Source organism: Crinia signifera, chromosome 6, assembly GCF_055691185.1.
Source record: "Crinia signifera chromosome 6, ASM5569118v1, whole genome shotgun sequence".
In the NCBI taxonomy this organism is placed as follows: domain Eukaryota; kingdom Metazoa; phylum Chordata; class Amphibia; order Anura; family Myobatrachidae; genus Crinia; species Crinia signifera.
Window position 1 is genome coordinate 29,353,556 of NC_139222.1, and position 14,378 is coordinate 29,367,933.

General features: G+C 50.0%; 1 protein-coding gene across 1 annotated transcript in view; it reads left to right on the forward strand.

The window, feature by feature from the left end:
* The window catches only part of LOC146009561 (uncharacterized), a 70,821-nt gene extending 58,659 nt beyond the window's left edge, over positions 1-12,162 (forward strand). The window contains exons 13-18 of the mRNA XM_083150007.1: positions 2,695-2,875; positions 3,195-3,389; positions 6,027-6,150; positions 6,513-6,610; positions 6,941-7,046; positions 10,406-12,162. Coding sequence (XP_083006133.1) covers positions 2,695-2,875; positions 3,195-3,389; positions 6,027-6,150; positions 6,513-6,610; positions 6,941-7,046; positions 10,406-11,436 — 1,735 coding nt within the window. The 3' untranslated portion in view covers positions 11,437-12,162. The remainder of the gene's footprint in view (positions 1-2,694; positions 2,876-3,194; positions 3,390-6,026; positions 6,151-6,512; positions 6,611-6,940; positions 7,047-10,405) is intronic.
* The last annotated feature ends 2,216 nt before the right edge of the window (positions 12,163-14,378 follow it).

The following is a 14,378-nucleotide window of genomic DNA, read 5'->3' on the forward strand; positions in this document are numbered from 1 at the left end:
TGGACATCGTGGGCGCCGTTCTAGGTAAAGAGTACCTTATTTTCCTGTTTATATATTTTTATAGTCTGTGTGCACTTTACATATTGAATTGGCCGCGTTTCAGTGACACTTAGGGGCAGAATAAATTAAGTGTGGTGAAAAAAATACTAAAAATATTTGAATTATCAGCTAAACTTGTACCCGCAACTTCCTATATGGAACTATTTTTAAATGTAATGATCCTAATGATCCACACAAATAATAATAATAATAATAATAATAATAATAATAATAATAATAATAATGATAAATAAAAATGAAATACTAAAATAAAATAACAAAATAAAAATATACAATAACAAAAATAAAATAATAATGATAGAAATAATAAAAATTTATCTATAAATCTCCCGCCCTCTTTCTAGATATAGATGTAGCTGTACATATTTAAATCCATCTATCTAAAAATAGATAGATAGATTATAGATAAAACCCGTCTGTGCATTTGTATTCTTTCAGGCAGTATACAATTACTTCTTGCTTTCTTATTGCGGTGATAAGCAAATATAACATGTTGTTAACATGACCACAATGAACGGCATCGACATTTGAAAAAACAGTGTCTTCAGTTCAGACGCCATTTTAATGCAGACAATTGCCTGTAATGTACACATTTAGGTCTACAGAAAGATGGCTGCTGCTATATCAGTTGCTCAGAATATTTACTGGGAAATATGTAATAACAGTTCTGGCTCTAGTGCTCAGCCTGATACGAGAGAATATCCAGGAAGTTCCATGGCCCATCAGCCACCGCTCTCTGCAGGCCCATTCCTCCAGCTGCTGCTTTACATATTATTATAGACAAGAGGTATGGTGACCTATTGTCTGTATACAGATGTCTGTCATTGTAGAGAGAAGTGGGGGCAGTGCTGGGAGAGCAGGAGAGGGGAGTCAGGGGAGAGGGCAGGAAAGGAGTAGTGGGGGCAGTGCTGGGAGAGCAGGCAGAGGGGAGTCAGGGGAGAGGGCAGGGAAGGAGTAGTGGGGGCAGTGCTGGGAGAGCAGGCAGAGGGGAGTCAGGGGAGAGGGCAGGGAAGGGGTAGTGGGGGCAGTGCTGACAAAGCAGGCAGGGGGGAGTCAGGGGAGAGGGCAGGGAAGGAGTAGTGGGGGCAGTGCTGGGAGAGCAGGAGAGGGGAGTCAGGGGAGAGGGCAGGGAAGGAGTAGTGGGGGCAGTGCTGGGAGAGCAGGAGAGGGGAGTCAGGTGAGGGGGCAGGGAAGGAGTAGTGGGGGCAGTGCTGGGAGAGCAGGCAGAGGGGAGTCAGGGGAGAGGACAGGGAAGGAGTAGTGTGGGCAGTGCTGGGAGAGCAGGAGAGGGGAGTCAGGTGAGGGGGCAGGGAAGGAGTAGTGGGGGCAGTGCTGGGAGAGCAGGCAGAGGGGAGTCAGGGGAGAGGACAGGGAAGGAGTAGTGTGGGCAGTGCTGGGAGAGCAGGCAGAGGCGAGTCAGGGGAGAGGGCAGGGAAGGAGTAGTGGGTGCAGTGCTGGGAGAGCAGGCAGAGGGCAGGGAAGGAGTAGTGGGGGCAGTGCTGGGAGAGCAGGCAGAGGGCAGTCAGTGGAGAGGGCAGGGAAGGAGTAGTGGGTGCAGTACTGGGAGAGCAGGCAGAGGGGAGTCAGGGGAGAGGGCAGGGAAGGAGTAGTGGGGGCAGTGCTGGGAGAGCAGGCAGAGGGGAGTCAGGGGAGAGGGCAGGGAAGGAGTAGTGGGGGCAGTGCTGGGAGAGCAGGCAGAGGGGAGTCAGGGGAGAGGGCAGGGAAGGAGTAGTGGGGGCAGTGCTGGGAGAGCAGGCAGAGGGGAGTCAGGGGAGAGGGTAGGGAAGGAGTAGTGGGGACAGTGCTGGGAGAGCAGGCAGAGGGGAGTCAGGGGAGAGGGCAGGGAAGGAGTAGTGGGGACAGTGCCGGGAGAGCAGGCAGAGGGGAGTCAGGGGAGAGGGCAGGGAAGGAGTAGTGGGGACAGTGCCGGGAGAGCAGGCAGAGGGGAGTCAGGGGAGAGGGTAGGGAAGGAGTAGTGGGGGCAGTGCTGGGAGAGCAGGCAGAGGGGAGTCAGGGGAGAGGGCAGGGAAGGAGTAGTGGGGACAGATCTGGGAGAGCAGGCAGAGGGGAGTCAGGGGAGAGTGCTTGGCAGAGTTGTCATAACATAATGCTGGATGCATCCTGGTTTTTGGAGTATTTTTGATGCCTTGATGTACCAATAGGAAAGAAGATCCTGGCAGAGCCCATTGTAACTTTTCCTCCACTCACATCTATGCCTGTTCTTCCCTTGAATCCCCATCTGAGCATGCGTGGTAACATCAGCCTTGAAGAATTTTAGCATCCATCATGAGAATGGGCCTGGTTCTAGAGGTGTTGCAGAGGTGTAAGGAGACCGTGTGAGACAGACTGGATGTGGTGATCGATAGTCGGGGTGGCAGGATTTATGGAGGGGATAGGAAGGGCTTCTGAATGGAGAGAATTCAATGTGTTCAGGTTTGAGAAAAGTCAGGGAAATATGCAGAAAGACCGAAGGAAGGAGAGCTGAAACGGGGCATACATATATATTGTTACGTCTGTTTGATTAGTGTTCTGATGCCTGCAGGATATGAAGTTACTCACGCTGTCATTTCTCCTGTAGGAGGACACTTTTACAATAATTACAGGAAGTTTTCATTCCGGTCCCCACTACGGCTGAAATTCATGTCTGATATATTTGTTTTCCTGCAAATTCCACCCACTGGGGGCGCTCTATGTTTGCTGCCTCCCACCAGGACCAATCGCATGCACAGTCCTCAGGATGGATAAAGATGCGAGTCATGTGACTAAGATGATACTAAACCTCACCCTGGAGATCATCTACCTGCTTACTGGAGAGGTGAGGGGATCTGTCACTGCTATCTCTAGTAATAAAACAGGGACCTGACTGGTACTGTGGAACCACACATCCCTTCATGCCTTACTCATGTTGGCTATTAGGGCATGCAAAAAACAAGTGCAATGCATGCTGGGATGTGCAGTGCTCCTGCAGCTAGAAGGCCGCATGTTAAATAGCCCCTTTGTAGTAAAAGTAACCACATAGATAAGATAAGCAACAGTAACATGATTACACTAATTAAACAGATTTGTTCATTAACACAAGAAACACGTTCGCCCCAGATAATTCCAATACTCCAAACGTTGATGTATTCACACAGGATTACACGGTGGTGAAGAAAGAGTTTGGCGAGTGTGTGACTGCCAGCAGCAACTTTCCGCGTGTCTCATTAGGAAGTGGCAGGAACAAGAACCCCATCCCAAAGCCTCCATCTCACTCACTGATACATGAGAGAGACAATGAGCAGAAGATCCTGGAACTCACCGACAAGATCATCCAGCTACTGACTGGAGAGGTGACTGCTGGGAATGGGACATTATACAGTAACACCGGGGGATGTGACCGGAGAGGTGACTGCTGGGAATGGGACATTATACAGTAACACCGGGGGATGTGACCGGAGAGGTGACTGCTGGGAATGGGACATTATACAGTAAAACCGGGGGATGTGATCGGAGAGGTGACTGCTGTGAATGGGACATTATACAGTAAAACCGGGGGATGTGACCGGAGAGGTGGCTGCTGGGAATGGGACATTATACAGTAACACCGTGGGATGTGACCGGAGAGGTGACTGCTGGGAATGGGACATTATACAGTAACACCGGGGGATGTGACCGGAGAGGTGACTGCTGGGAATGGGGCATTATACAGTAACACCGGGGGATGTGACCGGAGAGGTGACTGCTGGGAATGGGACATTATACAGTAACACCGGGGGATGTGACTGGAGAGGTGACTGCTGGGAATGGGACATTATACATTAACACTGGGGAGGTGACAGGAGAGGTGACTGCTGGGAAGGGGACATTATACAGTAACACCGGGGGATGTGACCGGAGAGGTGACTGCTGGGAATGGGACATTATACAGTAACACCGGGGGATGTGACCGGAGAGGTGACTGCTGGGAATGGGACATTATACAGTAACACTGGGGATGTGACCGGAGAGGTGACTGCTGGGAATGGGACAGTATACAGTAACACCGGGGGATGTGACCGGAGAGGTGACTGCTGGGAATGGGACATTATACACTAACAGCGGGGGATGTGACCGGAGAGGTGACTGCTGGGAATGGGACATTATACAGTAACACTGGGGATGTGACCGGAGAGGTGACTGCTGGGAATGGGACAGTATACAGTAACACCGGGGGATGTGACCGGAGAGGTGACTGCTGGGAATGGGACATTATACAGTAACACTGGGGATGTGACCGGAGAGGTGACTGCTGGGAATGGGACAGTATACAGTAACACCGGGGGATGTGACCGAAGAGGTGACTGCTGGGAATGGGACATTATACAGTAACACTGGGGATGTGACCGGAGAGGTGACTGCTGGGAATGGGACAGTATACAGTAACACCGGGGGATGTGACCGCAGAGGTGACTGCTGGGAATGGGACATTATACAGTAACACCGGGGGATGTGACCGGAGAGGTGACTGCTGGGAATGGGACATTATACAGTAACACCGGGGGATGTGAGCGGAGAGGTGACTGCTGGTAATGGGACTTTATACAGTAACACCGGGGGATGTGACCAGAGAGGCGAATGCTGGGAATGGGACATTCTACAGTAATACCGGGGGAGGTGACCGGAGAGGTGACTGCTGGGAATGGGACATTATACAGTAACACCGGGGGATGTGACCGGAGAGGCAACTGCTGGGAATGGGGCATTATACAATAACACCGGGGAATGTAACCGGAGAGGCGACTGCTGGGAATGGGGCATTATACAATAACACCGGGGAATGTGACCGGAGAGGTGACTGCTGGGAATGTGGTATTATACAGTAACACCGGGGGATGTGACCGGAGAGGTGACTGCTGGGAATGGGGTATTATACAGTAACACGGGGGATGTGACCGGAGAGGTGACTGCTGGGAATGGGACATTATACAGTAACACCGGGTGATGTGACCGGAGAGGTGACTGCTGGGAATATGACATTATACAGTAATACCGGGTGAGGTGACCGGAGAGGTGACTGCTGGGAATGGGACATTATACAGTAATACCGGGGGATTTGACCGGAGAGGTGACTGCTGGTAATGGGGTATTATACAGTAACACCGGGGGATGTGACCGGAGAGGTGACTGCTGGGAATGGGGTATTATACAGTAACACGGGGGATGTGACCGGAGAGGTGACTGTTGGGAATGGGACATTATACAGTAACACCGGGTGATTTGACTGCTGGGAATGGGACATTATACAGTAACACCGGGGGGATGTGACCGGAGAGGTGACTGCTGGGAATGGGACATTATACAGTAACACCGGGGGGATGTGACCGGAGAGGTGACTGCTGGGAATGGGACATTATACAGTAACACCGGGGGGATGTGACCGGAGAGGTGACTGCTGGTAATGGGGTATTATACAGTAACACCGGGGGATGTGACCGGAGAGGTGACTGCTGGGAATGGGGTATTATACAGTAAGACGGGGGATGTGACCGGAGAGGTGACTGTTGGGAATGGGACATTATACAGTAACACCGGGTGATGTGACTGCTGGGAATGGGACATTATACAGTAACACCGGGGGGATGTGATCGGAGAGGTGACTGCTGGGAATGGGGCATTATACAGTAACACCGGGGGATGTGACAGGAGAGGTGACTGCTGGGAATGGGACATTATACAGTAATACCGGGGGAGGTGACCGGAGAGGTGACTGCTGGGAATGGGGCATTATACAGTAACACCGGGGGATGTGACCAGAGAGGTGACTGCTGGGAATGGGACATTATACAGTAACACTGGGGGATGTGACCAGAGAGGTGACTGCTGGGAATGGGACGTTATACAGTAACACTGGGGGATGTGACCGGAGAGGTGACTGCTGGGAATGGGACGTTATACAGTAACACCGGGGGGATGTGTCAGGATGATGACTGTGTCACTGTGTATGTCAGGTTCCTATAAGGTATCAGGATGTCACCATCTATCTCTCCATGGAGGAGTGGGAGTATCTAGAGGAACACAAGGATCTGTATAAGGACGTCATGTTGGATGACCATCGGCCCCTCACATCGCCGGGTAAAACACTCCACTAGATAAATGTATAAATTTGACACCTTGGATAAACACTGTACTCATTTACGGGTGCCAGATGGGGTTCCGACAGTCATTTACCCGACGTCGGGATCCCGACTGTTAAAACAGACAGACGGATTCCTGACGGCCACCGGCTATTCTCCCTCGTGGGGATCCACGACCCCCATAGAGGGAGAATAGAACAGGTGGCGAGTGTAGCGAGCCACCGTGCCCGCAGAGTGGCGAGTGCAGCAAGCCCGCAAGGGGCTTTGTTCTGCTCGCCATGCTGTCTGAGTCCGGCCAGTCGGGTTGCCGACTGTCGGAACCCTATACCACACCTCTCACTTACTGTGTGTTTCCTACAGGTGGAGCCAGTAACAGAGATACCCCAGAGAGATGTCCCCGTCCTCTATCACCACAGGTCTGTACAGAGGATGATGACAATCTACAACAAGATTATCAGGTATGCAGTGCTGGTAAAAATAAATACTATATATTCCCAAGAATAACGCACCCGCCGGACTTAGTTACCCATTCAATTCAAAAAGACAAGAGCCATTTTTATCAGCGACGTTTCGGGACTTTATTGTCCCATCCTCAGGCTAAACACAGAATATATATATATATATATAACGTCCCATCTATGTGATTAATTATATCATAGATTTTAAGAATACTATCAAAAATATCAATAATTACTAGTCTATAATATAGTTATCGTATAACATGTATACATAAAACCTGGTGTTCCCTATTAATTTAGTAATATGTTACTATTTTATGTTGTCTTTAGGAAGGTGAATTGAATATTGTGCTGATTGACATTGATCCAGATAGTGAGGAACTGCAGACAGATGTGAAAATTAAGGAGGAAGAAATTCCAGTTGATATCAGCACAGGTGAGGATGAATCACTAAATTCAGAATATTTTCACACATTTGCATTTTTTAGTGCCTACAACAATCTCTACTATACACCTTCTGTTATTAACGCTAATGAGCTAAAAAATTCTGCCCACTGGGAGTCAGGAACTGACTCCCAGTAGGCAGAGATCAGACCCCATTATACTCCTGCTCTCCCCTCACATCATGTCACTGTGTGTTACCAGCCCAGAGATCTGACCAGTCTCCTCCCCACACTCTCTGGTGTATCTCATACATCAGGAGCCATCAGCCCCTATTATACTCCTGCTCTCCCCCTCACATCATGTCACTGTGTGTTACCAGCCCAGAGATCTGACCAGTCTCCTCCCCACACTCTCTGGTGTATCTCATACATCAGGAGCCATCAGCCCCTATTATACTCCTGCTCTCCCCCTCACATCATGTCACTGTGTGTTACCAGCCCAGAGATCTGACCAGTCTCCTCCCCACACTCTCTGGTGTATCTCATACATCAGGAGCCATCAGCCCCTATTATACTCCTGCTCTCCCCCTCACATCATGTCACTGTGTGTTACCAGCCCAGAGATCTGACCAGTCTCCTCCCCACACTCTCTGGTGTATCTCATACATCAGCAGTCATCAGCCCCTATTATACTCCTGCTCTCCTCTCACATCATGTCACTGTGTGTTACCAGCCCAGAGATCTGACCAGTCTCCTCCCCACACTCTCTGGTGTATCTCATACATAGGCAGTCATCAGCCCCTATTATACTCCTGCTCTCCTCTCACATCGTGTCACTGTGTGTTACCAGCCCAGAGATCTAACCAGTCTCCTCCGCACACTCTCTGGTGTATCTCATACATCAGGAGCCATCAGCCCCTATTATACTCCTGCTCTCCCCTCACATCATGTCACTGTGTGTTACCAGCCCAGAGATCTGACCAGTCTCCTCCCCGCACTCACTGGTGCATCTCATACATCAGGAGCCATCAGCCCCTATTATACTCCTGCTCTCAGTGGCGTAACTATAAATTTTGCTCCCCCCAGCCAAAATATTTTCAGGCGCCCCCCCACATATTGTCCCTTATACATTAGGCAATACGTCTTAGTGTCACTTATACTATATGATACACACTATAATTCCACTCACACTATACACCCCACACCATAATGTACCTTACACTATACACTCTATGGTTAGGGTTATAGGATGTGGTGTGTGTATGTGTATGGTTAGGGTTATAGGTTGCGGGGTGTGTGTATGGTTAGTGTTATAGGCTGCGGTGTGTGTGTGTGTGTGTGTGTAAGGTTAGGGTTGTGGGATGCGTGGTGTGCATGTATGGTTAGTGTTATAGGCTGCGGTGTGTGTGTGTATGGTTAGGGTTATAGGCTGCGGTGTGTGTGTGTGTGTGTGTGTGTGTGTGTATGGTTATGGTTATAGGCTGCGGTGTGTGTGTGTGTATGGTTAGGGTTATAGGCTGTGGTGTGTGTGTATGGTTAGGGTTATTGGCTGCGGTGTGTGTGTATGGTTATAGGCTGCGCTGTGTGTGTGTGTGTATGGTTAGGGTTATAGGCTGTGGTGTGTGTGTGTGTATGGTTAGGGTTATTGGCTGCGGTGTGTGTGTGTGTGTGTATGGTTATGGTTATAGGCTGCGGTGTGTGTGTGTGTGTGTGTATGGTTAGGGTTATAGCCTGTGGTGTGTGTGTGTGTGTATGGTTAGGGTTATTGGCTGCGGTGTGTGTGTGTGTATGGTTAGGGTTATTGGCTGCGGTGTGTGTGTGTGTGTGTGTGTGTATGGTTATGGTTATAGGCTGCGGGGTGTGTGTATGTATGGTTAGGGTTATAGGCTGTGGTGTGTGTGTGGTTAGGGTTATTGGCTGCGGTGTGTGTATGGTTATAGGCTGCGGTGTGTGTGTGTATGGTTAGGGTTATAGGCTGCAGGGGGGGGGGTAGGTGTACACACTCACATGCAAACTTGCTGCAGGTGTATTGGTGCAGTTATTATACTTATCTGCTCCTGCAGAGGTCTCTCTGCTGGCTTGAAGTCTGCACAGCCGTGCAGCCTGGAGCAGGAGGGTTCTATTAGGCAGGGCAGGCAATGAAATAGCGCTGCAGGCGCTATGTGGAGACACAGTAGGGCGGAGAGTGACAGCTCCCCCATCATAATGTTACAGCGGGCTCCGTCTCCTCAGCTCCCCCGGCATAATGACACAGCGCGGACTCAGTGCGGGCACAGCATTTGAGTGACAGCGCAGTTAGCCCCTCAGCGCTCCGTTACCAGCCAATTGTAGCGCTGCTTGTGGCGGGTCCCAGCGCTACAGCGCTGGGACCCCCCACAAGCAGCGCTACAATTGGCTGGTAACGGAGCGCTGAGGGGCTAACTGCGCTGTCACTCAGAGATGTGACAGCGCAGGACCGCCTATACCTGTGGATGGTGGCTGCAGGGATCAAACAGCCTGCGGGCTGCTGCTGGCGTTGCCATGGAGAAGGTTGCCGAGCGCACCTCTCCAAAACCAAAACCTGCGCCCCTGTGGCCCCGGCTCCCCCCCGCCACCGCGGGGGGTGCCTACCGCTAGTTACGCCACTGCCTGCTCTCCCCTCACATCATGTCACTGTGTGTTACCAGCCCAGAGATCTGACCAGTCTCCTCCCCGCACTCTCTGGTGTATCTCATACATCAGGAGCCATCAGCCCCTATTATACTCCTGCTCTCCCCCTCACATCATGTCACTGTGTGTTACCAGCCCAGAGATCTGACCAGTCTCCTCCCCACACTCTGTGGTGTACAGATGGAGCAGCTCTCATCAGAGCTGCTCCTAACGATCGTATCGCCAGCCACTGGAAGGGGGCGCACGTGCATGAGATGCTCGCGTGCCCCTTTGCGACGGAGCCCTCCGCCACCTGCTGCAGCTCCCCACTCCTGAAGCGGAGACAGGCAGGGAAAGTGCTCCCCACCTCCGTGTTGATGGGGAAACGGTTGCATGTGAGACGATCAGGCGTCCCCATCACATGGAGTGCCTCTCCGCCGGCGATCGGCAGCTAAGGAAATCTGGCGATTCCCAGTGCTGGCTGAGAGGCGCTCCATCTGTAACTCCTACATCACGAGCCATCAGCCCCTATTGTACTTTTGATTTAACTACGAATTACCTGTATACTTACAGTGGAACTATCTACAGCATTACTTAGAAAATGTACATAATATACCAACCTATTGCAGTCACTGTCTTGCAGTATTATAGATAATATTTTGTACAGGTCTTATGTAATTAAATTGCTCTTTGATTGCAACATTGAGTATCCTGAAATCTGTGAGATGATTGAATTTTTTGGGCTTTGCAAAACATTCATATTGACATATGTGATTTCCCACAGAAGGACGCGACAGCCGCGATACCTCAAAAGAGCCACCTATTTTACCTCAAGTTAAAGCAAGAACCACCAGACGCAATTCTGGAGGTGGGAAATCGAAACCCCCAATACCTCACAGCGCAGATTCCTCTAAACGTGGCAAACTTTTCCCCGATATTACACGGTCCAATGCTGCTGGTAAAGGCGACGAAAGATTTTCTTGCTCAGTATGTGGGAAACGTTTCAGCAAGAAAGACAAATTCATTATTCATTTGAGAATTCACACAGGCGAGAAGCCATTTTCCTGTACGGAGTGTGGGAAGAGCTTCGCCCAGAAAGCCAACCTTATCGCGCATCAGAAAACGCACAAAGGGGAGAAGCCGTTCTCCTGTTCCGAGTGCGGGAAATATTTTACCTGTAAATCCACACTTGTCAAACACATGAGAATTCACACAGGCGAGAAGCCGTTTTCCTGCTCCGAGTGCGGGAAATGTTTTACATACAAGTCGCATCTCCTCGAGCACCAGAGAATCCACACAGGCGAGAAGCCGTTCACGTGTTCGGAGTGCGGGAAGTGCTTTAGACACAAATCGCATGTCGTCGGACACCAGCGGGTTCACACTGGGGAGAAACCGTTTAAGTGTCCTAAATGTGGGAAATGTTTTACACAGGACTCAAGCTTGGCTTACCACCAGAGAATCCACACAGGGGAGAAACCCTTTTCCTGTCCAGAATGTGGAAGATGCTTTACTTATAAATCAACTCTTGTTAAACATCAGATCATTCACTCGGGCGAGAAGCCGTTTTCCTGTTCAGACTGTGGTAAGAGCTTTACCCAGAAAGCAATGCTCAACGAGCATCAGAAAACGCATACCGGAGAGCGGCCTTTTACCTGCACCGTGTGTGGGAAAGGCTTTACACGCAAATCGAACATGGTTAAACACCAGATAACGCACACTGGAGAGAAGCCCTTTGCGTGTTCTGACTGTGGGAACTGTTTTACACAGAAAGCGAGTCTGGTTAAGCACCAGAAGAGTCACTCACAAGTACAGTGATAGTTTGCTTTATGTAATAGTAGTTGACATGGCCACGTTATTAGTTGCTTATCTGGATTTATTATGGACTTTTACGACGGGCGTCTTTAACTTTAAATTGGCCATTTTGTTTTTTTAAACAGTGCAACTTTATTGAAACTTTGAATGTAAATACACAACCGCAAAACGAACAGCACAAACTGTCGGCCATCTTTTGTAAATAAGAAAAGAATGACAGAAAATCTGACAGAGCAGAAATCTGGCACCAAAGGTTTCTGCGGAACTGGCGCAGCTATGATTGTGAAGCAAACTGTGGAGATATTTATGTGTAAATGAGAAAATGTCAATGTAACAGCCAGGAGATCCTTTGAACCTGATAATCGCACTTTCATGTTTGGTGCGGTTTATTGTAGTGTGTTGTGTGACGTGAAGGATGAAACCTGTTACCTGCTCATTGCTTATAACCTGTGTGGCTGCTAAGGGACCGTTACAGCTGCTGGTACTTATGGCTTAGGGACCGTAGACTTCTGAGGTGTCTGAGTAATTGCACCTAGCACAGGAGAATGTACATGCGGAGGAGGTTACTAGTGTCATCTGCGTGGCTGCAAGTATATACTATACCATGACCATACTTGCAGCTATTATTGCAGTCTGTGCGTATCCTGCCGAGTTACTGACGTGGTGCCCATTTTGTAAGTTACCTGCACTCATGTCTAGCAACTTGTATTAAAGTGACATTACTCAGCACATGCACTGTCTCTTAATCAGTGTTTGAAATAGTGATATTCTTAGAGTTTATCCCAGCATCCTGCACCTTTTAAAACCCATGCAGTTCCTCTTTCCTGCCTGGAGAGCTGCTTCTAGCACAGTCTGGCCTATTTCTCAGCACTGATATACAGACCACACTGTGCTAGAAACACCACAGCAGTAAAATGGCAATATAAATAGATATTCTCTATCTCTTATATATTTGGCTACATCTGTCACTCAAAGTGTGTCTGGAGATATAACCCTGGGTGGAGCCTCTGACTCACATGACTGACTCACATGACAGAGAACCAGCCCAGTGAGCCCACAGACAGTGCCAGACACTCTCTGCCTCTCCATGTTACACAGCAAAGACACAGCTACACACCAGACACACCAGGTGAGCGCCCCACACCTCCATACCTCCCAACATGACCCTCTCCAGGAGGGACAGAATGCTCTGTTTGTGGACTTCCATCTTAATTTATGATTGTCATCACCTGTCATTTTAAACAGGATAATTGATAAGAAAGGTGTTTAAGCACAGGTGATGGTAATCCATAAATTAAGAAGTCCAGAAACAGAGCAATGTGTCCCTCCTGGAGAGGGTCATATTGGGTATGCACCTCCCTCCCTCCCCCCCCCATTCACGGCATCCCCACGATTAAATGGCACATGCAAAACACTGACATGGCTATGGTCGACAATGAAAAAGGTTGACAAGATTTATTTTTCACTTTTTCAATGTTTTCATATTCATTCTCATGTGTCGACATGGACACCAATGAAGTGCCACACTTATGTCAACATTTACATGTGTTGACCTTTCTTGATTTTTTTCTTGTGGCGATTCGTGGCACCCCCCGTGACCCCCCTCCCGCGATTTGCAGCACACCCCCCGCAATTCGCGGCACCCCCGGTGACTCCCGCGATTCGCGGCCCCACCCCGTGACACACCCCCCTCCTGCAATTCGCGCCAACCCCGGGCCCCCTCTCCCGCGGTTCACGGTGCCCCCCACGACCCCCCCATACCGCGATTCCCCACCCCTGACCCCCTCTCCTGTCATTGTGGCAAGCCCCCGCGACCCACCCTCCCGCAATTCACTACAACCCCCCGCGCCCCCCCATCCCACGATTCGCGGCACCCCCCCCACCCCCCCCCTCGACCCATTCTCCCGCAATTCACGGCATCCACCCACGACCCCTCCTCCCGTGATTTGCGGACACCCCTCACCTCCTCCCACCCCCGCGCGTGATTCAAAACACTGGCACGGCTATGGTCGACAATGAAAAAGGTTGACATGAGTTTTTGAAGATTTATTTTTCATTTTTTGAATGTTTTCATATTCATTCTCATGTGTCGACATGGACACCGCTGAAGTGCCACACTTATGTCAACATTTACATGTGTTGAACTTTCTGTGTTGATTTTTTTCTTGTAGCAATTTTTTTCCAGTGACAACTATGAACTATGTGCACGTCAACCTACACATCATCAACCAATTCTTTGTATAATATATAACACATGTTCTGTTTTACTGTAGGTGTTTTAAGTCAGACCTTTTACTGCTACTATTACTGTTTATGTAAATGCATTCTGAATTACAGCAACATCCTACCATCCTTCTACGAGAATATATAACCAACTAGGTGATTCATCGTGCCCCCCCCCCCCTCCGCAATTCACGGACCCCCCGCGCACCCCCCCTACCGCGATTCGCAACCCCCCCTCGCGCAATTCACGCCCCCTCCCACGCTTTGCGGATCCCCGCCCTCTCCCGCGATTCGCCGACACCTGCGCCCCCTCCCTCCCTTGATTCATGGCACCCCCTGCGCCCCTCCCGCAATTCACGGCACACCTAAGCCCCTCTTTAGTCCCCCGTATACTCACACACCCCTATCACTACCCAGCTTCCTGCTCTCCTGAACCGTAACTTCCACCACTGAGGAGTCGCTGACGCTGTTTTGCCCACATGCCCCTATCATGCCTCATAGCCCAGCCTCCTGCTCTCATGCACCCGAACTCCCACCCAGTAGGAGGAGACACTGACTAAGGGCCACCATCCTGTACTGCCACGCTGGACCCTCACCCACTGGCAGAAGCTGCACAGTGTCTCCCACCCTCCTCTTTAGTCCCCCTTATGCCCACACACCCCTATCACTACCCAGCCTCCTGTTTTCCTGTGTCGTGACCTCCGCCAGTGGGGAGCCGCTGA